The sequence below is a fragment of the Erpetoichthys calabaricus genome, chromosome 4 (genome assembly GCF_900747795.2).
Source record: "Erpetoichthys calabaricus chromosome 4, fErpCal1.3, whole genome shotgun sequence".
NCBI lineage: Eukaryota > Metazoa > Chordata > Cladistia > Polypteriformes > Polypteridae > Erpetoichthys > Erpetoichthys calabaricus.
In genome coordinates, this window is record NC_041397.2 from 109,918,565 (window position 1) to 109,946,018 (window position 27,454).

The 27,454-nt window shown below is 37.5% G+C and overlaps 2 protein-coding genes across 2 annotated transcripts in view; one reads left to right on the plus strand and one right to left on the minus strand.

Moving 5' to 3' along the window:
* Positions 1 to 27,454, minus strand: part of tpt1 (tumor protein, translationally-controlled 1) — a 1,004,241-nt gene that overhangs the window by 261,134 nt on the left and 715,653 nt on the right. The gene's annotated exons all lie outside the window — the stretch shown is intronic.
* Positions 1,252 to 27,248, plus strand: serp2 (stress-associated endoplasmic reticulum protein family member 2). The gene is made up of 3 exons (XM_028801267.2): positions 1,252 to 1,463; positions 13,085 to 13,157; positions 26,804 to 27,248. The coding sequence occupies exons 1-3, from the start codon at positions 1,380 to 1,382 to the stop codon at positions 26,842 to 26,844; spliced, it is 198 nt and encodes a 65-aa protein (XP_028657100.1). The 5' UTR covers positions 1,252 to 1,379; the 3' UTR covers positions 26,845 to 27,248.

Below are 27,454 nucleotides of genomic sequence, written 5' to 3' on the forward strand. Positions count from 1 at the left end.
GAGTTTGCATGTTCTCCCCGTGTCTGCGTGGGTTTCCTCCGGGCGCTCCGGTTTCCTCCCACAGTCCAAAGACATGCAGGTTAGGTGGATTGGCGATTCTAAATTGGCCCTAGTGTGTGCTTGGTGTGTGGGGGGTGTGTTTGTGTGTGTCCTGCGGTGGGTTGGCACCCTGCCCAGGACTGGTTCCCTGCCTTGTGCCCTGTGTTGGCTGGGATTGGCTCCAGCAGACCCCCGTGACCCTGTGTTCGGATTCAGCGGGTTGGAAAATGGATGGATGGATGCTCCGTTATGCTGATAAAAACTCTTACAGAATAACTGAACTTTATTAGTTACTGGGATAAAATGGTCAGCCTGTATCTGTCTTTTGACAAGTCTGAAGGTAATTTGGTAACCTGTCCCTTGTGTCTGTTAGGATTTTTTTCTTAAGGTTGTCCTTTGAAGAAAACAGAAGAAAGTTGTCCCTTACTGTATATAAATGTTTTATGAAAAAAACAATAGCCACGAAACCTCGGTGTATTTTCTGCACTTCAATTTTAGGATATTAAGGACTTAATGCAAATCTCTGAAACAGCGCATGTATGAACCACCACCAAGGCAGGCCACCCTTCTAATGCTTAGCATTACGAAGGTTTACACACGTTAAATAATGCTGCCTCCCAACTAAAATGGGGGGTCTGAGTTAAGGTTACTGACTACAGTTAAAATATTTCGCTATGCAGCGTTCAAGTTTCATTCATGTGTACATTTACAATGCAGACGTATGTATTAACTCCTTTAGTAAGGCCTTTAAAAAACTGATGGCACGGATTCTTAAACCTACTGTCGGCTTTTGACTTGTCACAATAAGCAGAAAAAACGGGGAACGCGTCGAACAACTCGATGCTTCTTCTCCAGACCACTCTGCTGACCCCACCCTTCCTCCGTGACACTTCTGAACTCTCCACACACTTCGACTCGCGCGCCCAGCTCCGCGCTCTGACTGTTACTACGGCGCGCGAACCCCGAAACGTCACTTGCCCGCCGAAAAGCCGTATTACACCCAAGCCGGCTCCTTCGCGCACTCTAAAACCAAGTGCGAGCACGAAGCCGTGTTAACATCTCTGTTATAAGACGCAGAGGAGAACTGGCGAGAAGAGGATCACACTTAATTCCACAAATATTCACTGCTTACTTGTTTTGTAATTAATGTATGTGTTAATAAGTTACGAGGGGGCGGGGAGGCGCTGGGGGGTGTGCTGGTTTAGGGGGGCACTTCCGTCCGTTTGGCGTTACGTGCGCGTCTCGCAGGTGCTGAAGGACAGCAGCCTCAGCATCACACGGCTTCACCGCTGCGAGACTCGGGGCTGGCGTCAGGAAAGAACTCAGCGCACGGAAGGAAGATGGTAGCGAAGCAGAGGATTCGAATGGCAAACGAAAAGCACAGTAAAAACATCACACAGAGGGGGAACGTAGCCAAGACCCTGGTAAGAAGGAGCGAGCATCTGCTTGCGCGCCAGCGTTCGAGAAAGGAGTGGGGGGCTTGTTTGGCTTACCGAAGGGGAGCGGAAAGCCCCTGTTGATAATAGCGGTCACTGACTTATCAGCTCGTGAGAAAATCTCAAGAGTCAGGTGTCGTTGCGTATCCACGCGGACTGATCCGCTCCCGAGTGAATAAAAGGTGAGCTTTAAAGCTCAAGGCAGGGGGCGTGGGTGTGGGCGTATTTGCGTTCATTGATGGAATATAAAAGAGCCCAGTCGGCCTCTGTCTTTTTCCTCGTTTCATTTTTAATCGGTAAATTAAATTACCAGCCTGTTTCTGTTTACAAGCTTGCTTTTTCATTCGTTCGCGTCTTGTTAGGGTTTCATCGCACGTATTAACTAGAACCTGCAGGACACAAAAAGTGGGTTGCCTTCCCAGTCGCCTGCAAGAGTGCACTTGCAATGTCAAACTCTCTTTTTCCCCTGGCTACCTAAGCAATGGCCCGTCCACACTAGATTTCTTCTGTGTTGCTTCTAGCAGATCACTTTAAGACAGACAACTTTTGTACACAATGAATAGTTATAGTAATGTTTATTGTCCAAAATAATCTTTAATGTTAGTCAAAAGTCTATTAAATTTAGGCCATCTGGAGAGGAAATCACCAAAGAGAGGGTGCACAAAAAATAAATAAAAATACATTGCGATGGGGTAACGTAAGGGGATGGAAGGAAATAAACAAAAAATATGTCTCCTGAGAATATAGGAACGTAAAACAGCAGAGTTCATTTCAGGTATAATAAATAAATCAAAACGGATTCTAGAGGGCTACAGTGACATCAGGTTTTCATTCTAACAGTTTTCTTAGGTAGTGACCAGTTTTTGCTGCTCATCAACTTCTTTTGCCTTAATTTTGAATGACCTGGCATTGAAGACAAAGACCCCTTCATTGTCTGTTGTTTCCATAATTAGGAAAGAAACAATAATGAGATACAAAACAAGCCAACATATGACTTGCAATCTGTGTCCATCATGCAGAATCTAAAAATAAAGGAGGGTGAAGATCTCAGAAATGTAGACCTGTTCAGGTCCACAAAACACTTTGAGGGTGCTCATAGAAAAGAGAAAATCAACAGTTTTGGAAATGTCTACAATGGCAGAATGTGAGCAACAACAAGCTGTGAATTTAAATGACAGGTTTACTTAAAATGATTCAGCTTCTAATTAAAAAACTGTTTGAAGTGAAATTGGTGGGAGTTTGAGGTCCCAAATTAGCTGATCATCAGTTGGCACACTTCACATCTCATTTTTGTCTGGCTGATTTTATGCAAGAAAAAGTAAGTTGGAGGACTGAATCTTAGAAAACAATTAAAATTAAAATGAAGGAAAAGGAGGTAATTAACAGAGGAAACTGTTTACTGATGAAAAAAGTGGTAGGAAGGAAAATATACAGTAACTGTGGGCCTCCGGGATTGGAGCTGGACAGCCCTGGTGTAGATAGACAACAAAACAAACACACAGGCCTTTAATAAATTTTACTGATAAAAATACAACTCTGTAAGTGCCAGAGGTCTTCTGTTTATCTTTCAGCTTACATGCTTATGGGTAGCCTCATAAATTGATATCTGCAGACTATTTAAGTGTTGTTTACATCTGTAAAGTGATATGTGAAGTAAAATCAAAATAGTTTATGCTACAGATGTATAACTTGTTAAGCCACAGTCTTATCCTGCGCAGTATTGCTTTCTTTATTACATAGAAATAATATAGAGATTCCAGATAAAAACTGTCAGGTTGTTTCCTGGAGTATGAGTTGTGTATAAGAACCTACTAAATCCTTTTATCTTAACCAAACTGAGATTAAAAATAACACAATAATAGACTTTAAATGTAGTAAGTAGGTTAAGCACCAGTGTTTACTTTAAAATCTCTTCATTAATGGTATGGATTCAACTTGATACTGGTTATATGTAAATGTTACAGAAATATTACAAAATATTATTGCACATGAAAGAAGTTTGTGAAGATAATAGCATCCCTTTTAACAGTTAGGCTTAGGAATCCTTGGCAAATTTACTTTTTGAAATTTATGATATACATACTTTGATAATAATAATAATAATAATAATAATAATACATTTTATTTATATAGCACCTTTCCCATAGTCAAAACAGTTAGGGACAAGTTTGAACTATTGATGAATTGATCAACAATATTCTGATAAATTTTAAATGCTAAACTGAAGAGCTGACTGCAAAGAGTGTGTTTTTTAAAGTGGTGTCTTTGCACTTGTCACAAGGCATTTAGTGTCTTTTAAAAGGTTTTGATTATGTACACACTCCAAAATGTTGATTTATTTAATTATGTCAGAAGACATAAAAGTCCAGTGATGTGCCCTTATTTATATTTCTTTGTACAAAATGCATGGCATTTTTGTGTTCAGAATTATATTTTTGATTTTAGGATATATCATTTTGGTATTTTATTTTAATTAGCCTTTCTTTGTAATTGTGTATAGAATGGTGGGATCGAAAGTAGACATATGGCCAATAACAATAAATCAAAACAATCTGAAATCCTGTTGGTAATATGTATTCATACATTAGTCAAATTTGTGGCTGTATGCTATATGCAAGTACCTTTCTTGACTGTCCTCTTCAATTGTAATGGTTTAAAGTTAGGTGCCAAAAGAGAAATATGATATTTATAAGAGCTCACATGAATAATTGCGGTAACTCCCATTCACTGTATATATTTGTCTGTCATTGAATGTGTGAGTGTGTATAATGAGCTGTCCTGATTAACTCAAAATTTCACAGTAATGGTACACAGAGGCACATACAGTTATGATTTTATAGCAGCATTCATTAAAAAAGCTGGAAATCAGTGAATATTTGGCCAGTGGGATCACCTGTAAAAGCTGGCAGATGGAACCTTGAGTTTTTGTCAAATTGACAGCAGTACAAGTACAGGTACCTCAAACCCTTCCATCTATAATCAGCAAAAAACATAAAAAAGGCTTATTAGATTGTTATTCACAGGAGATGTGATGTCATCTCTGTAACAGTTTACACCGCTTTTTACACTGCACGTTAGTTCCCAGATGGGTTCTTTGGTTTCCGATCCAGCTGACACCTGTTATGAAAGATAACAGTGTAATAGTTGGTATTTGTTCATGGTCAAAGCATTATAATGGTGGGTTTACACTGGTCACTGATTATGTCACATCCTGACTTTTATGCAGTAAAAAGCAATTCAAAGAATAAAAAGAGCATTAAAAGGACAATATATTATAATACTTCCTCATGTAGAATATGTGAGATAATAATTACGATATATTATGAAATGTTTAATTCATGCAGAATCTAGGATCTTGAGTGGATGCAGGCATCTGTAGGACAATGGGGTTTAAGCCTCACTGTCTTAATTAATGTGACATAAATCTGACTGTGTGCATTTGTTTTATCCCCAACCCCCAAACCTCCTTTTGGGAAGTATAGCTGAGGATATACTGTATGATGAGCAGTTGTATACCTTGGTAATTTTCACTTCAGTGAGCATCAGTCTATTGCTATTTTATATAGCACAATTTAGAGAGTGACTAATTCCTAAAATTTAGAGAGCCATCATACTCAGAAGACCTCATCCTTATTTCCTAGTTAAATGTTTTTTTCTTTTCTGTGTATGTGTTTTATATAATGCTTGTAGTACATTACTGCACAGATATGTTTTTGTCTAGTTTTTTGCAATTGATGTAAACATATTACAGTATATAAATATTTTGGGTGATCTAGCTAGTGTTGCTTTTTTCTCTGTCATTTTCCCCAAAGCTCCTGATGTCCATTCACTACCTAATTGGATATGCATGCAGAATATCTGTTACTTTGACTCCACAAGATGAATAGCATTAGCAATTGTATAAGTAGTATTGCATATCAGAGGAGGTGAGCAAACACACCCTGGTGGCTTTTCGATTAGATTAAAAAAAATTATTAATCCCAATGGGAAATTTAGATGCATACAGTAGCAGAAACATTAAAAACAAAGACACAGACTCAAAGGACAAGTAACAAACTAAATAAACTGACAAATAATAAATAAATGTGTATTCTTCAGAAATAGCAAAATGAACTTAAAAGAGTATAAGCATTTTGCTTCGGACTTTGGAAGAAAGCATTGAATTGCCTGACACCAGTGGGCACAAAAGATCCCTAAAGGAGCTTCTTAGCACTTACTTGTCATCAGTATCATTTTAGCTCAGACAAGCAATGATACTGCTTACTGGCATTTTAGAAAGTAGATTCTTGATTACAGAGTTTACAACAGAAGTGTTTTAAAGGGAAACCTCACTCATTTTCATAATGCTTCTCACAATCCCCTCCCTCCAAACTGGTCTGTGATCCCAAGTTTAGAAGAACTGTGCCACATGATCAAAAATTTCAAACAATTTAGCATTAGTGATCATAAAAGCATGAAGGTTACATACAGTAGATCTGAGTTTATAGAACATTTAAGTTAATTTAGTGTAGTTTTCAAAGTCGTCATTGATATTTGGTTACTTTTTAAGTTTTTTTTTTTTTAAGTTATCCATCCATCCATCCATTATCCATCCCGCTTTATCCTAACTACAGGGTCACGGGGGTCTGCTGGAGCCAATCCCAGACAACACAGGGCACAAGGCAGGGAAACAAACCCCGGGCAGGGCGCTAGCCCACCACAGGGCATACACACACACACACCCACACACCAAGCACACACTAGGGACAATTTAGGATCGCCAGTGCACCTAACCTGCATGTCTTTGGACTGTGGGAGGAAACCGGAGTACCCGGAGGAAACCCACGCAGACATGGGGAGAACATGCAAACTCCGCGCAGGGAGTACCCGGGAAGCGAACTGTCCCGTGTTATCTATTTGTAAAATATAAATAAGATGTATTTTAAGTTCAGCCACTTTCTCAACTTCAACATTCTTCTCATATTTGTATGCTTATGATTTCAATCCATAAAACCCCCATCTACCAGTAAATAAAATATAATAATAACTGCACTGTATCACAGCTGATTGCCAATTTGTCATCTTGCAATGTATGGGTGATACAGTGTTTTATCAATACTGACCACTTCCACATGCATAAAGCAATTAGTAAATAAAAAGAGTGTTTCATTTTTCAAAATTAATTTCTGTTTTGCTTAGCAAGCTTACACGTCTGTTAAACTGAACCGATCCATACATATACATAGAAAAATGTTTCCATTATCCCTTAACTATCACACATCATTCTGTGTATTAAAATCAAGCAACTTGCTATATTCTGACTTATTTTGTTCTGCTGCAAGATTGAACAGAACAGAAAGGTGTGTGTTGAGTTAAAGAATCCCAGATGTAACCCATTACACCAGCATGGTGTTTTAAGCCTTCCAATAACATCACTTGACCACTAGACACCTTTGTGTATCATGAGTTATCATCCCAATGTATCATTGGACACACAGTACATTTCAGGTAGCTCTAACCAATTCTGAGAAAGTTATAAAAGCAGCTGTCTAAATTATTTGTGAACAATAACAACACAATGAGTGTTAAGACAAAATTAATAAAATAAGTTTGTATTCTTAATTGGCAAGAAAGAAGACATCATGACTGCAATCACAGCCTGAGTCAGTTATTCCGGAAGTTTCTTCAGATGGAATCCATCTTGATGGACAACTTTCTGAGATCACATTGTCTTTACTAACTAACATATATGCTAGACTATACAATTTGTTGTCCAGTTTTGAGCAGCAGTGTTAAAGAGTGTTATTATTTGACCATGGTTCCTTACTCGCTTAAGTAGGCTACTTGTTTGTGATTGCTAGCACAACTCAAGATATGAATGTCCACCTTCTACACATGAAGGAGTTACACCCTACCAATGAAACTATCAATATCTTATTTTGGGGAATTGGTTGTCTCAGCTGTTGCAGAGATGTACAGTTTAAGGTTTATACCAGGGAAGATCTGTAATGTGAAGTCCAGGTTACTTTATTAATCTGCATTAAGAGGTGGATGCCAGTCCAGACAAGGTAAATGAAACAAACATATTAGGGGAGTGAAAGACACCAGTTTAGCTATGCTGCTTATGATATACACTTAAAAGATTTTCACTGGTTAAATTTAGTCATGTTTGAGTTGGTGTAATTTTATGGTTGCATATATGTAGATAGAGGTTTTGAAAATATTGTAAGATATTGTAGGGTAGACGATATAGTATTGTAAATGTGTGTAATCTTATCTTAAACATAAATTAGAAAGACAGAGTGATGAATCTGGTGACACAGTAGAAGCATCTTGTTGTTCAAGAGTTTCTTTCAAGTGATAATCATAATGAGTTTTGATAAACATAAAATGTACCAATAATCTAAATATAACTGATTTTTTTGAAATCTGTTTTAGTTAGTAATAAAAAGGGATATCAGGGTGTCATGGATTTGCACTATTGCCTCAATGTATCAGGAGTATGGTTTCAAATTTGAACAAGTAGTGGAAAGGCATTAGTTCTTCTGAATTGCTCCAATTCATTTAGTTGTCTGTGATAAGTTATTCCCAATGCCATCTTGGAACGTACTAGCATTCCAAAAATGATAGAGTTACCACTTGCTTTTTTCCTTTCTGAAATTGAGTATAAAAAAGCAAATTTTTCAAAGAGATTTAACAACAACAAATATGTGGACACAAATAAGAAATACAAGTTACTTTACATTTATTTGGATATTTTTCTGTTGTTTTGAAATCCTGTAATTTTTGGTATGTTTATATTAGCTGCTCTAAAGTTACTGAATATGTTTTTTAAAGGACTGACCACAATGTTTTCAGGTAGTGTATGTGCTATACCAACTTGGTAGATCTTTCTGTCCATGCAACAGTTGAATACAAACAAATTATACATTCTTCTCAGGCATGTGGGAAAGTATCCAATGTAATTATAGACAGAAGAATTATCCTGAATTAGAAAAGTAACAGAGATCTAAAATGCCAGAGACGTTCATGCAATTATCAACACTGGGCAGACTTGAAAAAGTGCAGTTCAGTATAGGTAAATAAATGTTGTTGCAGTCATTTAAATTGAATAAATGGGAGACAAGGAGAACTAAGAATAATTTCAGAAAAGTAGGTCTTTACAATAAGTGCTATCCCAAGTCCATTTTAATAGCAAAACAAGATAAGATTTATGGTTTCTTGCAAATGCATTCAGTAGAGTTGCCATTGCAATCCTAACCAACAGCCCAACACATTATTGTCAGCTCTGTTAAGAAGAGGAACAACTGATTCCACCTGTCATTCAGTCATATGTTGTGTATTTGTGTCTGAAATTGCTGACAAATCCAGTTACCTCCATTGCCAAGACTAGGCATTTATGGGAAACAAAACAATTTATAAGAAAACAATCCAAACATAAGAAAAAAAGCAGGAAGCATTAGGGGCTCAAAGTACAGCCTTTAAAGGCCTAGTTAGCAACTCAGAAAAACAAAGGTAATTTTAAGATAATTGAAAGTAGAAATAAAATTGTGATGGGCAAAACTAATTTGTTAATTTGAAAGATACGACCTCCTAAATACTAGGTAGAGAGCTTAATCTGATTCAGGGGCTAGAGTAACCTGAAAACATTGAGATGCAATTAGGAATCAACCTTTTAATTATAATTTTCAGTGAGAAATTAAAAAGGAAAACAATATCAATTTCAATTATATTTGCTCATGATAAGTTTGTTATTTTGTTTGTCAATTTAGCTTTTTACATATTTTATTCTTTTATGTAAGGAAGCATTTCTGATAGATAGATAGATAGATAGATAGATAGATAGATAGATAGATAGATAGATAGATAGATAGATAGATAGATAGATAGATAGATAGATACTTTATTAATCCCAAGGGGAAATTCACATTCTTCAGCAGCAGCATACTAATACAATAAACAATATTAAATTAAAGATTGGTAATAATGCAGGTAAAAAACAGACAATAACTTTGTATAATGTTAAATGTTAATGTTTACCCCCCCCCCCCCCCCCCCCCGGGTGGAATTGAAGAGTCGCATAGTTTGGGGAAGGAACGATCTCCTCAATCTGTCAGTGGAGCAGGACAGTGACAGCAGTCTGTCGCTGAAGCTGCTCTTCTGTCTGGAGATGATACTATTTAGTGGATGCAGTGGATTCTCCATAATTGATAGGAGCCTGCTGAGCGCCCGTCGCTCTGCCACAGATGTCAAACTGTCCAGCTCCATGCCAACAATAGAGCCTGCCTTCCTCACCAGTTTGTCCAGGCGTGAGGCGTCTTTCTTCTTAATGCTGCCTCCCCAGCACACCACCGCGTAGAAGAGGGTGCTCGCCACAACCGTCTGATAGAACATCTGCAGCATCTTATTGCAGATGTTGAAGGACGCCAGCCTTCTAAGGAAGTATAACCGGCTCTGTCCTTTCTTACACAGAGCATAAGTATTGGCAGTCCATTCTAATTTATCATCCAGCTGCACTCCCAGATATTTATAGGTCTGCACCATCTGCACACAGTCACCTCTGATGATCACAGGGTCCATGAGGGGTCTGGGCCTCCTAAAATCCACCACCAGCTCCTTGGTTTTGCTGGTGTTCAGGTGTAGGTGGTTTGAGTCGCACCATTTAACAAAGTCATTGATTAGGTCCCTATACTCCTCCTCCTGTCCACTCCTGATGCAGCCCACGATAGCAGTGTCATCAGCGAACTTTTGCACGTGGCAGGACTCCGAGTTGTATTGGAAGTCCGATGTATATAGGCTGAACAGGACCGGAGAAATAAACTAAACTCATAAGCAGCTATGAAAACAATATCATTGTGTTTCATCTTTTGAAAAGTAAAATGCAGAAATAAAAAAGTAACAGTGTAGAATACTGTACCTACCAGTTTTAACTGTGTAACACAGCAAGAAATAAATGTCAGCTTGTTTACAGTGAGTTTCCATTACAATCATACATTATCCTGTGAGACAGGCGGATAGTTTATCTCTCCCAGGGTACACATGCACATCTGGAATGGAGATTTCCATCTCAGAATTTCTCTGCATTGGCAAATTGGTGTCACTTTACTCATTGAAATATCCCTTGCTGCTTTAGTCCACTAAGGAAGAAGTAATTGAGGGAGCAAAGCTGAGCTTTGTAAAACAGAGGTGTAGGTGTACAGAGGATGACATATACTTCTACAAATGAGACAGGGTAGAGATTTATACAGTAATACTCATCCACTCACTAGAAATTGGAAATTGCCAAATAACATTAACGTCTCACATATGACCAGTCCAAGTAAAAAGACTATATGCCCCTTTACTAGAGTAGATTTGTTTCTTTAATTTTTTATTGAGTTTGAAGGTGCCAGTGTCAGCAGTCATAAGTTATATTTTAACAGTTTAACAATTGCTCAGATACAATTCAGATGTGGTAATGGAATGCTAGAGTATGAAGATGAAGAAGTGGTACAGTTGTTCTATGGAGAGTTGTCATGGCTGATCAGGTTTATTTAAGTGTTATAGATCAGCGACCAAGCTCTATATGTTGCTAAGTATTATTTAAAGGCTGGTCACAGTGAACGTCGAGATAAATGGATAAGATCAGAGGCAAAAGAAAGAATTAAATTTTAACTGAGCTGGAGCAGTGTTATTTTGTTAATAGAAAGCTCAAGGTTGAAAATTGTTTAACAAAAGTGACCATGGTGTAGCTATCATGTATGTAGGAGTGATCTTCTTGTAAAGATTGGCATCATTAGTATACTTGTTTTAACTCAACACCATCTATATCCTCTAAGATGCTACAAATTAAAGTTAAGCTGATGGCAAAATTTAGGGATGTATTAAAAAAGTACAGTGTAAATCAAACGAGAGATATTCTCAACATACTGTAGATGTTGAAGAGAATATAGAATAAACTACAACAACAACAACATTTACAGTATTTATATAGCACATTTTCATACAAATGATGTAGCTCAAAGTGCTTTACAAGATGAATATAGAAAAGTTTATAAAAATATAAAAATAACATTAGTCAATACTAAGTAACAAAGAATAAAGTAAGGTCCAATGGTCAGGAGGACAGAAAAAAAAGAAAACTCCAGAGGGCTGGAGAAAAAAAACTAAATCTACAGGGGTTCTGAGGCCACAAGACCGCCCAGCCCCAACTGGGCATTCTACCTAACATAAATAATCTAAATCCGTCCTCATCGTTTTCAGGCTTCTCATGGAAGAATTAGATGAAGATGGTCATATGGACATCTGGCCTTCAATCCATCAATGTAGGGTCTGCATGGTGCCTTGATCAGGTGGTGTTGGCGTAGATCGCCACCACAGAAAACCTAAATAATTTAAGTTGAAACATCTAACTTGTTATCATTTAAGACTGATGATGATGAGATTCTTAAAGCACATAGTAAAGCTGTTAAATATCTTCATCAGAGGTTCTCAGTTTTCCCACTGAAGGATGCCTGTGACTACTATGTGTTCACTTGTTCCACTTAATTTATTAATCAGAGACAGCAAAAATTAAAAGTTTCCACTTTCTGAGGAACAAGAACATATAATTTCATAGTTTCAGTTTCTTAACTCTCAATCTTTTTTCCATTTTTCCTTTACAATTTCACAGAATAGTGGAGCTTATAATTCCCCTTAAATCAAATAGTTTTTTTTTTTTACTAATCTGAAGTTCAAAGCCCCTTCCTTCTTTTTCTACTTGCACGTTTTTACACAAGGTGTAAATCTTACTCTAAAAGATAACATTAATATAAGTGCAACTGTTTTCTACGTTAAACAGTTATGTGGAAAAAGTAAGAGCTAGTCTGAATTTCGTATTATATCAGAGTCTTATACTTGATGGAGGGAGTGTATGTGTAAAAAAATGGAGTGCAGTTGTTTTGTCACAGGGGAGTACCAGCTCCCTCAAAAACAAACATCCATTACTTTTTGTCACAATCATCAAAAATGATTCTTTTTACACTAATGCAGCACCTACAGTAAGTGTAAGTGTGCAGAAAAGAAGAAATAAATGAATGGCAACATTCTTCACAAACATTTAGGATATAATCTTCTACCTGAGGCCTAACATGAAAATGTGTTTTGTTGCCTAAAGAAAACTGGCAGTCATGATGTAATCAGAGAGCCCCCAATTTTGGCATAACTTAAGGTATATAAATCCTGTAATCAGACATTTGATAAATCATTATGTCCTATTGAATGTGAAGCTCCACTATTGATGATATTATAGACTTGGGTGCCCAGCTTGGTCCACGGAAATCTGAAATTGAACAGTGTGACATGACCATGAAGAAGTCAAATTTATTAGTTTTAGTAGTATGGTCAAATTTACCAAGAGCAGTAAAATTCTAACTTGCATGTCCCACCAACATGAAGCATGTCATGGTTTTACAGATAGCAGACATTGTGTACACACAGTTTGCAGGAGAAGCTGAGGTGCCACCCTTCCAACCGATTATGAAGAAGTGTCAGAAAGATTTTTTTTCTAATGAACACAGTGTAATTAACTGCAGGGAAAGATACTGATTTTTAAAAAACGATCAAGTCACTACTGCAGCAGTTATAAAGATATCTTGTCTTCCTTATTGCAGCGACCACAGGAAGAGAAATACCCAGTTGGACCATGGCTATTGGCTCTCTTTGTTTTTGTTGTATGTGGATCAGGTAATACCATCATTTTCCTATATGTGCCTCTGTTTGGGAATGATGTGTACAATGTGTAGATTATAAAGAAAGAATTGTAGTGATAAACCAAGAATTTGTTACAGGTTACTGTGGTTTATTTGAAAGAAAAAGACATAAAAATAACCAGATGATTCTGTTTAAGAATGCTGACAAAAAAGGTAAATCCAACCTGATTTCCTCATTGAGTATCAATTTTCAAATTATTTGAGAACGTTATGTTGTTCTTCTGCTTTACTATTTTAAGGTACTTGTAGATCAGGATAGTGATATTGGAGTTATATTTTGCTTTACTGTCTCTATGGTGTATGTGTATTATAAAGAGGCTGTTTGTACCAAAGACACTCCACTAACAATACATAATGTAATTATAATGCAATAAAATTAGGAAGAGTAGCAAAGTGGGTCAGATGTAATGCTGCAGCCTCAAAACTCTGGAGTCTTGGGTTTAAATATTAACATGGCCACAGGCTTTTTAGAATTTGCAAATTCTCCCTATATTTGTATGGGATTTATCCAGGGACTTCAGTTTCTTCCCACGTCTCAAATTCATGTATGTTAGACTCATTGGTGACTTATTGTGAGCTTGGCGAGTGTGTTTGTGTGTGATTATTAAGCTGTCACTCTGTCCAGGACTGGTTCCTGTCTTGTACCTGATGCTGCAGTTCACAGTTCAGACGCCACAATCCTCTAGTGAATTATGCAGATTAAAGAATGGCCCAATAGATAATGTTAATAATATTAAAATTGAGAATGATACATTATTAGGAGATGTCAAGGCTTTAACCAAGAAATCATTAATTTGTATCAGTATAGTTAACAAATTGTGGGGATGCAGTGTATAAAATATCCTAGATAAGACATAAAGGGGGGTGCACACACTTGGGAAAATATAAAAACACTAGTAAAACTAGCAGCGTATCTTTGGACTATGAGAGGAAACGTCTTTGTGGAGTAAATCCACACAAGCACTGGACAAACGATCAAATGTTAACACTACCCACCCACTATCCTTAATAGAGTCTGGCGAGTGAGAACTTTGTGGTGGCACTGATGGTTACTGCTCAGCAGTATAGCCCAGTCCATATTTAGTAGTCATATAAGAGAGAAATCAAAAGTTTTGAAGTTTACAAATGTGAGAGATGTGAGGCATGCCCTTAACATATTTTCTTGTCATGCAACAGAATCAAATGAGTACAAAGTTGCTGTGAAAGTAATTCTCTGGTAAACATGACTCTTGTATATAATTAATTATGTCCCTGTTTGATTATTTGCATCAAAATGACTACAGTTAAGGGCCTTATCCTAAAAATATTAGTGCTTTTTTACACTTTGGCATATTTTTGGAATATGTATTGAAAACATAATGAAGAAAATTGGCCATTTGCCATTCTTCAATCTCAATTATCCATAATGTGTCTAAACAAAATTAAAGTTTTGTGCTGAAACGCTTTGAAACAGTTATTCAATCCATTTACTTCTGACCCCTCAACCAGTTAGCATTATTAGCAGTAAACCAGTGATTCCAATACCACGTTGTATCAGTTTTGGGTCTTTTGTGGCTAAACTTCAGCACCAAGTACCAAAATAAATTCTGTAAAAACAGCAAAATATTATGTATGCCAAATTGAAAAACCTGTTATTTTTGTGATTCAGCAGCACCGTGATTTACATGTTATATTTCAAAGCATGGAAATAAAATAAAACACTAAGGTAGTGTAAGTTTTTAAGTAAGCAGTGAATGTAATAATGTGACAAATGCTATTTAATATTGTTTAGACTGCTTTGAGTGTTATGCCTGCTTACAGTAGCAATTTGTGTGGTCTTTTTTGTTCTTGTGGGATGCCTGAGGAGAAACACAGGAGTGCAACTAAACAGTTTACCAACAAAGTCTTCATAATAGGCCTTTTCCAGAAAGCACTGTTGTGAGGCATATTTCAGAATAAACAAGAGTACAGAGCAGTACAAGATAAGAAAGATAAGTAATAATAAAGCAAATTTCTTAAATATGAACTGTTAAGTATTGGATTAGTCAGTATGAGATTTTCACATCCTGGGTACAATTTGCAGAAATTACACCAAATCACATCAGAGCAGAACAGAACAAAAAAATAAGAATTAAATACACTCAGTTAACAGTAAAGACTGCTACCACAACATGTTCAGCATTAGGAGAACAGGGAGAGGTGTAAAGACAATTTTAAAATTGAGAGGTCTGAATTAGCATAAGCTGTCCTAATTCAGGGTGTTTCTAAGAAATATAATGATTTGTTTCCTGTGATAGAAGTACATAATAAACAAGAGTAGTTGTGTCAAATATTTGAACTATTAAAATAAGTGCTTCAGTTTAAATGTTTAAATTCTATTTTTTTCAATTGTAAAAGTAATTTGTCATTTTTCACTCTGGTTCATAGAGGGCTAAGTCCCTAGTAAAGGATCAAAACAAAAATAACATCATATTCATAATCACTGACCTTAAAATAGTCTAAAATGATACCCCACATACTTGTGTAATTTTTAATCTTCTGGGGGTGACTCTTAGAGTAAAGAATCAAATATCAAAAAATTCTTATTTGTGATCAGCAATTTCAAAATAGCATAAAGCAACACTCCACATGCCTATATTACCAATCCCCATTTCTAGACGTTTTGTGAAAAGCAGTAACTTGACCCATTATATCCCATTAGGGGTGAATCTCTGGGGTCGGTTGATGTGGCATGCACAAATTCATGTGCTTCTGATCATTTTTGCCAAAGACATGTATTGGTTTACTCTTTATCAGAAGGGGTGCAATTTCCGCCACAAAATCTGATTCAAAAATGGCCTGAAAATGAGGGGCCAAAAATAGGGGGGGGGGGGGGGGGGGGGGGTCCCAAAAAGCTTGATGTCTTGCATAACTAGACATCAAAATAAATCGAATGGTATATTATACATGGGGATTTTCTCGTAACACTGAGTCAGGAAGACTAGACAAAACAAGCTAAAGTGATTTCAAAGCGTTCATAATTCTTCTGAGCACAAAAAATACATGAATGGTAGTTTCAACATACAACTTTGACCTAGAGCCTGCATGTGCGCATGGACACATGTGTCACACACAATATTTCCCATCTCAGCTATGCACATCAGTTACAGTAGTCCTTCCAGGATGTGTTTTACAAGGTTGTTTAATTGAACTATAAATTCATTCACACATGTGCCATATTTTTACAGTTTCTTTATAAAGAAATCCATTGAAAATTTCAGCACTTAAAATTTTTTTTATATTATTCCTAACTGAGGATTATCTTCTCCAAGATCTGCTTGGAATATGTTTTTGACTCCATCACATGGCTTTTGATAACAGCTGTACTAGCAGTGGCACTCCTTCATAGCTCCAGAGGTCTGGGTTTGAACCCGGCCATTGGCATTGCCTGAATAGGTATGTCTAGGAGTACCTAGCACTCCTTTCCACAAATAAATTGTTAACTGGCGACTCCAAACTGGCCATATGTGAGTGTGCCCTATGAAAGGAACCAGTCTGCAATGTGGTGAGAGTCTGCCTTGTGTCAAATCCTGATAGCAGAGTCTGCAACTCCCATAATCCTGATCTTGATTAAATGAGTTGGAAAATGAAGTTTTATACGTGCTTAAAATGGCAAAAAGCACCAGTTACAAACATTAAGATTCCATGTTGTAATACCATAAAATGGTTAATAAGGGAGATTGTATAATTGTTTTTACAAACAGGGTGCCTACACTAGTAAAACCATGAAACAAGTGACAAGAAGACTTTTACTCCATCTTGACTTATCTTAACAATATGGTCCCTTCCCAGGCATGGAAAAGATTCTGGAACAAGTTAAACTGAGAATATTGGCAAACCCTGAAACAGACCATTATAGTATAGAAATATATACCAGATGGTCATAAAAAGTAGGCAGAATTTTCCCTTTAAAGAATTTTATAATAAAATGCTACTAAAATAAATATGACTAAGGGGAGAAAAGTCAGTGAAAATCAGCTCTGATAAATGTGATAAACTTTTTCTGCCTTTTAAATGTAACAGGCAGTGAAACTGTTTGGTGTAAATTAAATACAAGGGTAAGCGGATGAAACATCCATGGATTTGTCTAGACCTATTGTGATAGTTAATGCCACAAGATGAAAATACACATTAAGTGTTTCTCGGGCTGTTGTTTACTTACTGTCAATTCCATTTAAATAATGGGCACTCACTCGTATGTGAGATTTGATTTAGTTTAAAATTGTTACTGTCCTCAGACATTGCTGCCACCAATGACAGGAAGGGACGCTGTAATCTTGCTGTTATCACAGCAAAATTTGCTGAGACTAAGTCTAGCATAATTATTATGACCCTAAATTGAGAAAATGTTTCAATGACTAGTGTAGAAAAAAGTTTGCAGTTGCATATAAATTCTGGTGACAAAGACTGTCCTCGTGTGATACATTCTAGCTAATCTAACTCTGCAGTAATGAACGTGATACACAGAGGAGGTACTGCATGTATGGCCTTTTAAGAGACTTCTGCCAGGTCCTGTGACACCAGGTCCCGTGGATTCCACAATATGGATAAAATATGGTTGAATAAATTCAAGGGGTGATGAAAAAGTTTTTAGCATGAACCTGGAATTGGTATTCTATGGCCCTTGTTTTCAAGTGAAAGTTTGAGAACCAAGTCAATATGGACATCAAAAGCACAAAATTAGTTATTGTATTCTCTTTGAATTTCTGATGCTAGTGAATGCCTTTAAAGATTTATTCTCTCCTAGTCAACATGTTTTAAGACCAGTCCCCTTCACGTGCCACAGACATGTGATTGGCTGTAGAATTCCATAATGGCAATATGTCTCTTGAAGCTGACCAAAGACCTGAACAAACTCACACTGATGATAGAAGAAAATGTTACCACAGTGTAGCAAATTGTAATGGAGAATCAAAGGATGATGTTTCATGAGAAAGCAGACAATTTACAAATTAGTTATTGGTTAGCTGAATCCATTCTTCGTTAACAGTTAAACCTGAGCAAAATCTTAGCACATTGGATGCACCACCACATCCAAGAAGAATTTCAAGCTAATGAGTTCAGACTGTAAGAAATCTAAGAAGCATTTCATAACTGAGGATGAAATTAGGATATATCATTATACTCAAGAGTCCAAACAACAATTCAAACAATGGAAGCATGGTGAAGTGCTGGCAAGATCACATGCAGTCTTTTTATAATGCTGAGGGTGTAGTCCATATGGATTACAGTATATGGTCCATAAGGCAAACATAATTGGTCAGTGTTACTCTGATTTGCTCTGCCATTTGCAGTTGTCTGGGAAAAGTAGCAAGGAGAGCTATTGGCCACTCCTCTGCTGCGTCATCCCAGTGCCCCCACCCACATTGTACAGATTGGAAAGGCTGCTTGGTGAAGCTGTGGAATCAAAGATTCCACACCCTCCCTATTCTCTAGTCCTGGCTGAGGAAACTAATGCCTTTCTCCAGTCTATACGGCTTCCTCAATGAGAGGCAATATTCCAATAGTGAATACATCATGTCTGCTACAGAGGTGTAGTTGCATAAGCAAGACAAACTATTGTAGATGAGTGACAAAGAAAAACTTTATGAAAGTTTTAATAAAAGTGTACTTAGTATTTTTATGAGGATTATATTAACAAAATATTTAATTTTACTGATGTTTCGTTTAATAATGTGTGGATACATCCCGGAGTTGACTCATCTTTGAAGCATGGCACTACTACTAAGTTAGCTCCCTCTGCTCCCTAATGAGCATCAATAATGTTCTCTGGCATACAGTCAGAGGAGCAAATTATTCCACTATTACAATATTCTCAGAGCTGTCATGGGATAAGGGAACTGATATAGTCACTGAAGTGTGTCTACTGTTTCAGGCTAACCTGGTAAGTTGGATGGCTCCCCTAAGCAGTGGTTGTCTATCAAGCCCAGTCTTAATTCTGTACCAGGAAAGAAACATTTAGCCAAGTACTTCCCTGACAATATCAGCATGAGTCACTGGAGTATGCCCAGATGCAGACTTACAAATATATTGCTTACCAAAGATCTATCTAGGAACATGACACACTGCTGACATTGATGCAAGTTTCTTCATTCTTCTCTGTCTACAATTGTAATTTTACACAAACGCTAACCCTTTGGCATCTGTACTTAGCTTAATGCTAAAAGGACACTACACTTGTCAAATGAGGTATTTACAACAACAACATTTATTTATATAGCACATTTTCATACAAAAAGTAGCTCAAAGTGCTTTACATAATGAAGAAAAGAAAAATAAAAGACAAAACATTAAAATAAGACAACATTAGTTAACATAGAAAAGGAGTAAGGTCCGATGGCCCGGGTGGACAGAAAAAAAAAAAAAAAAAAAACCTCCAGAAAGCTGGAGAAAAAAATAAAATCTGTAGGGGTTCCAGGCCACGAGACCGCCCAGTCCCCTCTGGGCATTCTACCTAACATAAATGAAATAGTCCTCTTTGTAGTTAGGGTTCTCACAGAGTCACTTGATGCTGATGGTCAAACAGACTTCTGGCTTTTAATCCATCCATCATTGTTGGAACATCATGGTACTTTGGGTAGATGCGCCACCACCAAAAGGACACCGGAAAAGGAAACAGTATTTACAGTATTTTTGTCAAGTACACACAAGAAAATAGTAAACAAAAGGAGAACTAAAAGTAGAAAAAGAAAACAAATCATACCCTGCTTCCCCATTAAACCTTTGTAAACAGAATGGTGCCTCTCTCTGTTATTAGAGGTGGCCTCCCAATCTTCCAAACAGTACAAAACACTCTCCATCTCATCTCTCTCTATCACTGTCTGGCTTGTCTTTGTCTTTGACAGCAAGCATTTGAAGCAGCTTTGCTTCTAACTCCAGACTCATCTGTCCTCTGGGGTCAAGAATGTTCCTCTGCAGCTATAGGAGTAGAGAGCAGAAGTAACTCCATCTGACAATAGAGTTCATGCACCCCTTAAAATGACCATGTCTTCAATGCAACTTCTGGCCTACCTGTTCCATTAAATGAGCAACATGTTCTACGAAAGTTCAGTTTTGTCTTTGGTGCCCAAAAAGGTTGCAACATCTGGAGTTTGACTTGAGGTTACAGAGCATTAACCCACACAATGGTCTTCATAGGTTTGAATTCTAATAGCCATCTCTCATTTGGCTTAGACTTTCCTTTGTCCTTTGAATGCTTGCCCCTGACAACTCTTCACTGTATTCATCCATCCATCCATATATTTTCGAAACCAGCTTTTCCACAGCAAACAGTGTGTGGAAGGCAGGAACAATCCCTGGATAAGGTGAACACACACACACATGGGCCAATTTATCCTCAGCGGTACACCTAACCTGCATATCTTTGCACTGTGGGATAAAACTGGAGCACCCACATGGACACATGGAGAACATGTAAACTCCACGCAAGGAGCACCTGGGACTTGAATGCACCTTGTTTCAAGGCAGTAGCACTACCACTGTTCCACCGTGGTGCCCCAACTCTCCATAATATGTACAGTGTTGAGTAAATAAATAACACACGTAATATTGTTAATGCTGCACAGAGGAAAATGTTACAATGCATTTTATAGTTTTTTTTGTTTGTTACAAGCTGCACAACATAAACAGCAGATAAAATGGCATATTGTTGCTAACAATGTAATAATAGGTCACCTTTCATTCTACAGACGTTATCAGCATCTCCAAGAAAGTTCAGTAGGTTAGGAGCATAACATGATGAAACACAGAAACAATCCATTAGCAGCATTTCATCAGCACAAAACGTAGACAAGTAAATTGCAGGCAAACGGTCACAGATTTGTAAAGGGTGGCAGGAAAGTGAAGTGCTCTGAAAATTGCTGCAGTGTCCATTGTAGAAATTCAAGTCCACTGAATCCTAACATCCACTTAAAGAGACTGAAGATACAATGAAATTGGAGTTCCTCTTCGTCTTTGCCACAGTCCTAACCCATAGCTGTTTACCTCCTTGATGAGGATGATGCAGTGCTCGTCCTTACTAGTCGATCCACTGAGGCTCCGCTTCTGCTGTCATTTAGAATCTTGAACTCCGATGAGCTGGTTTGGGGGGTGATCATTGGGCATAAGATTGATATTTTATTGTGAATAAATATTGTGGTGGGTGCTAATTAGGAAACCTCTCTAGACAGTGAGCCAATCTATCACAGTTCCAGTTTTTAGTGGAATATTTTAGTTGGGACCTCTATATGTTTAACACTTGAAATGATTTTAATATCTGTTGAAACAATTTTAAATAAAATCTGAAAATCGAAACTGGTGCAGCTGTATTACTCTGGTACATTGCTGGGTTGTGCAGCATTACATAATGCTCTGCAAATAAATTAACATTTTTCAATTTCCTTGTTCTTCAGTTCAGACCAAAATAAAACATGTCTGCTTTTATCTTTTACGTCAATGGCAGCTGCATTTAGGCAGCTTTTTGTTATTCTGCCATTTATGCTCTATGTGGAAACTTTAAGGCCTGTTGGGGCTAATTAAGCTGCAACATTTAAATTCATAGATGTGTTGTTAAAAAAAATTGTTCCAGGATACTTTCTGTATGCTGTAGTCTACAGGCGATGGTGATCCACCCACAGAAGAATGTTCACCAACCACAAGGGTGACACTAATCCATGCTTCACATTTCTCCTGTCTAATGCACCCTTCAGTTTTGGGTGTGCCCTACTGTAGCTTACTCCACACGCCTCAGTTACATGAAGCAAACATCCATACGCCCATTCTTCATGTCATTGATTTCCACTATAGGTGATGGAAAGTCGGAGAGTACGTGTGCAGTACTGTGTACAAGGCCTGGATCACCTCTGGAAGCTCACTCCAAAGCACACTCACTCATGCTATCCAAATTTACAGTTAACAGTCAACCTAACTTGCATACCTTTTTGATGTAGAGGGAAAGATGGAAGTATGTGGAGACAGACAAGTATATTATGCAGACTCCACAAAGACAATGGCCAGGACAAGAATCACACCTGGGTGCCAGAGCTGGCTGCTCAAACACTTTGGCTGCCATGTCTTCCTTTGAAACATGTGGTGTATGTAGGTATTGTGACAAATTAATTTGCTGCAATTTGTTCTGCCGAAGCCACAGTGTATTGTAATGCTACAAGGACATTTCATTAGTCCAAATTAAATGTCATTGTTTTTTATAATGAATTAATTTTTAGCAGCTTGCTCTTGATCATTTAATAATTCTTTTACTTTGCCTGTCAGCTCCTAATCTTTGTGCCAATTCTCTCTCCCCCATTTCTTTTAAAATCTGCCAAAAGCTGACATGGAGCTGGTCTTGGTCTCTGCTGTATTGGCAAACTTACGCGTTCATTGTTGGAGTTAATAAGGGTGGCACAAAAACAGACAATTTGTGTCAACTAATCTGAAAGACTATCAGAACAAGAAATACCACAAAAGAGTCATATTCTAACATTTGTAAAAATATATATTTTCATTTCCTTTCCTAGCTGTTTCAAGTTAATGCTTGTAAACTGCAGGTAATTTTAAATTTGGCCTTCCCATTATCCAGTGTGACATACAACATTTATGATACAATTGGTTACATTTTGTTTGGTTTGCCAATTGGAGGTCACAGGCAGGTCAAGTGACTTGCTCAAGGTCACACATTGTCAGTAGCGGGATTTGAACCCACAACCTCAGGGCCGGAAGTCCAGGTCCACATGAAATACTCCTGGGAGGTTGAAATTTAGGGTGGTACAATGGCACAGTGACTGGCACCGCTGCCTCTAGGAATGAGCATTGTGAATCCCACACACATTTGTTGTTTGCTGGTTGTTGCTCTTGCATAACAAATGTGTGTATTTAGTGAATTGCTAATAAGTTCATTCCTGCCTTATGACCAGTGCTGCTTGGATAGGCCCCGGCTGACTGAGACTCTGAATTGAATTAAGCAGTTTTCAGAATTGTTCTTGCAGGAGCTCAAACTGTAATAATGTACATTTTTCCTTTTCTGAGAACAACACTAGTGTTTTGAGAACCTCAATAAATTTAGTATTTCTCAGATATTCTGTTTTACCTTTTAACTTATATTTTTCCTCCATGTTTTATTGAAACAGTCATATATGATAAATTCTTACAGGTGCAAATGGCGTCAAATTTGATGGTAAGCTGTTGTCTCCCTAAATAGTAACTGATAAAAAAAAAAGTGAGAGAAGCAACAAAGGGTTAAATGATGCCTGCCAGGAATGCTTCTTTAGCAGGCAGTAGTAACTGGAATCTCATGAAGAAGCCAGCTAAGAATTTTACAAATTGGCAGGAACGAGAGGCTGCAGCCTTCCAGGAAACATGTCTCTCTTTTCTCCCTGTGAAAATCTTTCAGTCTGTCTGTCTATTTTCTGATTCACTTACCAAGTTGGGAAAGCAGGTGCCTGTCAGCAGTATGGGGTATCAGTGGATCTTTCATGCCTCCATTTTCAAATCCTTAATGAAGATGAACTTCTTCTTGTTCCATGTTTCACTCCTTTCTCTCATATAGTAATCTTGTAGCTTTTCACTGTCCAATATAATGAAAGATGTTGCCCCCCTGAATTGTTTGAATTAAATGTAATATTTGATATTTATAGAGCTTGATATTCACAATGAAATACACAACATTAAGATTTTACATTATAATGCATTTCCTAATTTTCTACCTCTGGTACCAAGAAAGAAAAGTATTTTTTCCCGGTAATACAGAGCAGGACGCAGGTGTTTCATGAAAGGAGATTAACAGGGGAAATAATTCAAGTGTGTAAAATTATGAAAGGAATTATCAGAGTAGATACCAGCTGTTACTTTAATATACTGTATATTCTGCAACAAGAACATGGAGATGGGGTTGGAAAACATTGAAGGGTGGATTTTTGCACTCATGTTAGAAATTTTTTCTTCACTAAAAGAACCATAGACACATGGATTAAATTACCAAGTAGTGTGATGGAGAGCAGGACTTTAAGGACCTTTAGATCTTGAATTGATGTTATTGTGCATAATCTGGATGAATAGGATAGACGAGATTGCTGGGCTGAATGGCCTGTTCTCGTTACATTTTTTCTAATGCTGTAATGTTTCTTTATAGTGAATCACAGGACAAACGCACACACATACACGAGTCAGTTTAGCATAGCCAATTCACCCAGTTTGCATGTCTTTGCAGTTTTACACCTTTTTGAAATTTTAAGTTTGGGATATAGGAGAGTAATGTGTGAGGTGCACGAAAACAGTCCCATTACTGTCACTAAAACATCAATTTGTTTATCCCAAAAGCCTGCAATTACAATAGGCTTCATATAAAATTCACAAATTTACATTTAAATTTACAGCAGTTAAGCTAAAAGGATCCATTAAGTGCAAAAAGCGTTGTTATCAGTGGACTAGGATGAGCAGTGGTTCTCAAGTTCGGGCTAAGAGGATGGCCATGCCAGTAGGTTTCCTAATCGGCTCTCCTTTCTGCTTTGAACTGAACTGCTGTTTATACCTTACTTGTGTAAGAAATTTGAAAAAGATCTGCATTTTATTTATCCTAGTTTTTAACTCTCAGGAGTCACTTTTTCCATTTTTTTTCCTTTTATGGTCACAAAAATTAATTATAATGTTCATAAGAATTACTTATTAATGCTTTGAAATCACGTCAGTTTTTTTTACGCCTTGCACCTCCTGACTCACTGGTACAAGAAAGACCCAACTTATGACATACCATTTGACTTGTCTCAATGTCTAGTTATGCAATATATCAAGTTCTTTGGGACTCCCCCCATTTTTTAGCCCTCCAGACTTGAGAACCCCTAATTTTAGGCAATTTTTTGACCATTTTCAGTGCAGGAAATAACACCCTTATGATAAAAAGTAAACCAATAGGTGTTGTGATAAGGATGACTCAGAGACAACATAAAGGTTTGGGGCAGCCACCTGTATTTTGTGTCCCAGCTGCAAATGCTTTTGAAAATAATAAACAGATCTTAACAGATTGGAGTCCACAATTGAACTGAACTTGTTGACTTAAGATGGCGGCTTTAAAGACCAGGGGAGGAAGTGATGTCATCCGGGTCTGAGCCGGAAGTGATGTCATCGGCAGCACCGGAAGTGACATCATCGATAGTGCCAGAACCAGGCAGGATTTCCCGAGAATGGTCTGTAAGGGATTGAGAGAGACAATAAGTGTACCTCGCCGCCCCCTGGTCAGGCATGGGATTTCAATTATTCAGGCCCTTTAGTTGTCTCCTATTCGCACGTGTGTGACAGTGTCTTCAGCAAAAATGATCAGCAGAACTTGAAGTTGTGCATGCCACATCACTCCACTTCAGGGATTAATGGGATACGAGGAGTCAAAGTTACTCCTTTTCACAAAACTTCAAAAAAATGGAGATCAGTAATATAGATAGGCATGTGGAGTGTTGTTTCATGCTATTGTGAGGTTTCAGATCATGAATGTGATAATTTTTTGATATCTAATTCTTTACCAGTGGTCCTAGCCCTGCACTAGTCATTTCCAGTAGGTTAAAAATGACAACTTTCAAACATAAGCGTTTGGGGTATCGTTTTAGACTTCTTCAAGTGATTTCAAATAAGATGTTATTTTTTGTTGTTGTTGATCCTTTACTAGGGATCTAGCCCTCTGTGGAGGGTGAAAAATTACAAATTTCTAATATTGAGAATATTTAGTCTTTATTTAAATTGAAGCAGACATTTTACTATTTCAAATATTTGACACAACTGTTCTTGTTTATTATGTACTTGTACTTCATGAAATAAATAATTACATTTCTTATGGACATCCCGAATTAGGACAGCTTACACTATTTCAGACTTTTGAAATTTTTTTTTCGGTGACGTTTTCCTTACTTGGATACAAAGTGACAGCAAGCTTGGCAGACACTGGTGCAAATGACAACAAAAGCCAAAGTCGAAAGTTGAAAATCATGCAGCTAGGACTGTAAATTTTCAACAGGAAAAAAAAAATCAGAAAGATAACCTTGAAATTGGCTCCAGCAGACCCCCGTGACCCTGTAGTTAGGATATAGAGGGTTGGATAATGGATGGATGGATAACCTTGAATACTTGCTCAATTGAAAAAAAAAAGTGAAAAATTCTTCATGGAAGTTTCTGAAATGACACAATAAAGGTGGCAGCCTCAGAATTCAGAGCACCACCAATGTGGACTTTGTGTGTTCTCTCGGTGCCCACATGGGTTTTTTTTTCCCCATGTTGATAAAGTGGCAGCTGTATATTTTCTCAGCATATGTCTAAGTGTGCTCCAGGATGGACATGGGCCACATTTTGGGTTGGTTTCCCACTTTGCACCCAGTGCAGCCGAGGTGAGCACTAGCTCCTCATGACCCCATTGCAGTTTAAGTAAATTAGAAAATTGACTGGATGGAGAGAATAAAGGTAAAAACTAAGAAATAGGATGGGGCCAAAATTCAAGCAGGAATTGATTACACTGAAAATCAGCAGCCACAGGAGTCCATCGGGACCAAATCTGAGAATGACTGAGAATAAGAGCAGTTTTAACCTCTTGGTGTTTTGGTGCCTGGGAATGGTGTGGTTACTAATCCACTTCTTTTCTTTTAATCGCAGCCATCTTTCAAATTATCCAGAGCATTCGGATGGGCATGTAAGAATCTTCACTTTTCTGGGGGCTCCTTTCCTCTTTGAAATTTCAGACACACGTAGGGAGTGGCATTCTTAAGAGACAGAAATGAAAGAAGTGGAAAGGAGGGAACGCAAACATTTTCTGTGGATTCTGCCAGCATATTCACTTCTACATGCCTAGACGAGTGGAATACCCATGGCATTAGAGATGCTTGGCTCTTTTTTTTTTTTTTTTAAACTGACGCTGTGGATTAACCAAAATGATTGGCTCTAACAGTGGGGTCTGTGTTTCATTTTTATTCACATGACTAATGTATTGTGAATCTATGTGAGTGCTCAGTCTCATGTATTGATATTCATTTGTAAGATACAGTATGTATGTTTGATATAGAGCAATAGTAAATTTTGCAAATAAAATTTTATCTGTTTATTTTTTCTGTGGCTCGTACACTGACAAGATGAATGGAGTTCATGTCCAGAGTGACAGGAATGAGCCAATTTTATGGTGTCTTGTTGGAGGCTGGCTGTCTTAGAAACTCACCAGGTAAAAGCTACACTTTAAACTTTTGTCTGTGTGATTAGACTAAGAACATGCAGAATATACTGTAAGGCTGCAGGGTGGAGAAAACTGCACAT

What these genes read in the sequence shown, in the direction of transcription:
- serp2 (XM_028801267.2), top strand. Translation starts at nt 1,380, where the DNA reads ATGGTAGCGAAGCAGAGGATTCGAATGGCAAACGAAAAGCACAGTAAA. An exon ending in GGAACGTAGCCAAGACCCTG is followed by an intron (nt 1,464 to 13,084) that starts GTAAGAAGGAGC and finishes TCCTTATTGCAG; the next exon opens with CGACCACAGGAAGAGAAATA. An exon ending in TTTTGTTGTATGTGGATCAG is followed by an intron (nt 13,158 to 26,803) that starts GTAATACCATCA and finishes TTTTAATCGCAG; the next exon opens with CCATCTTTCAAATTATCCAG.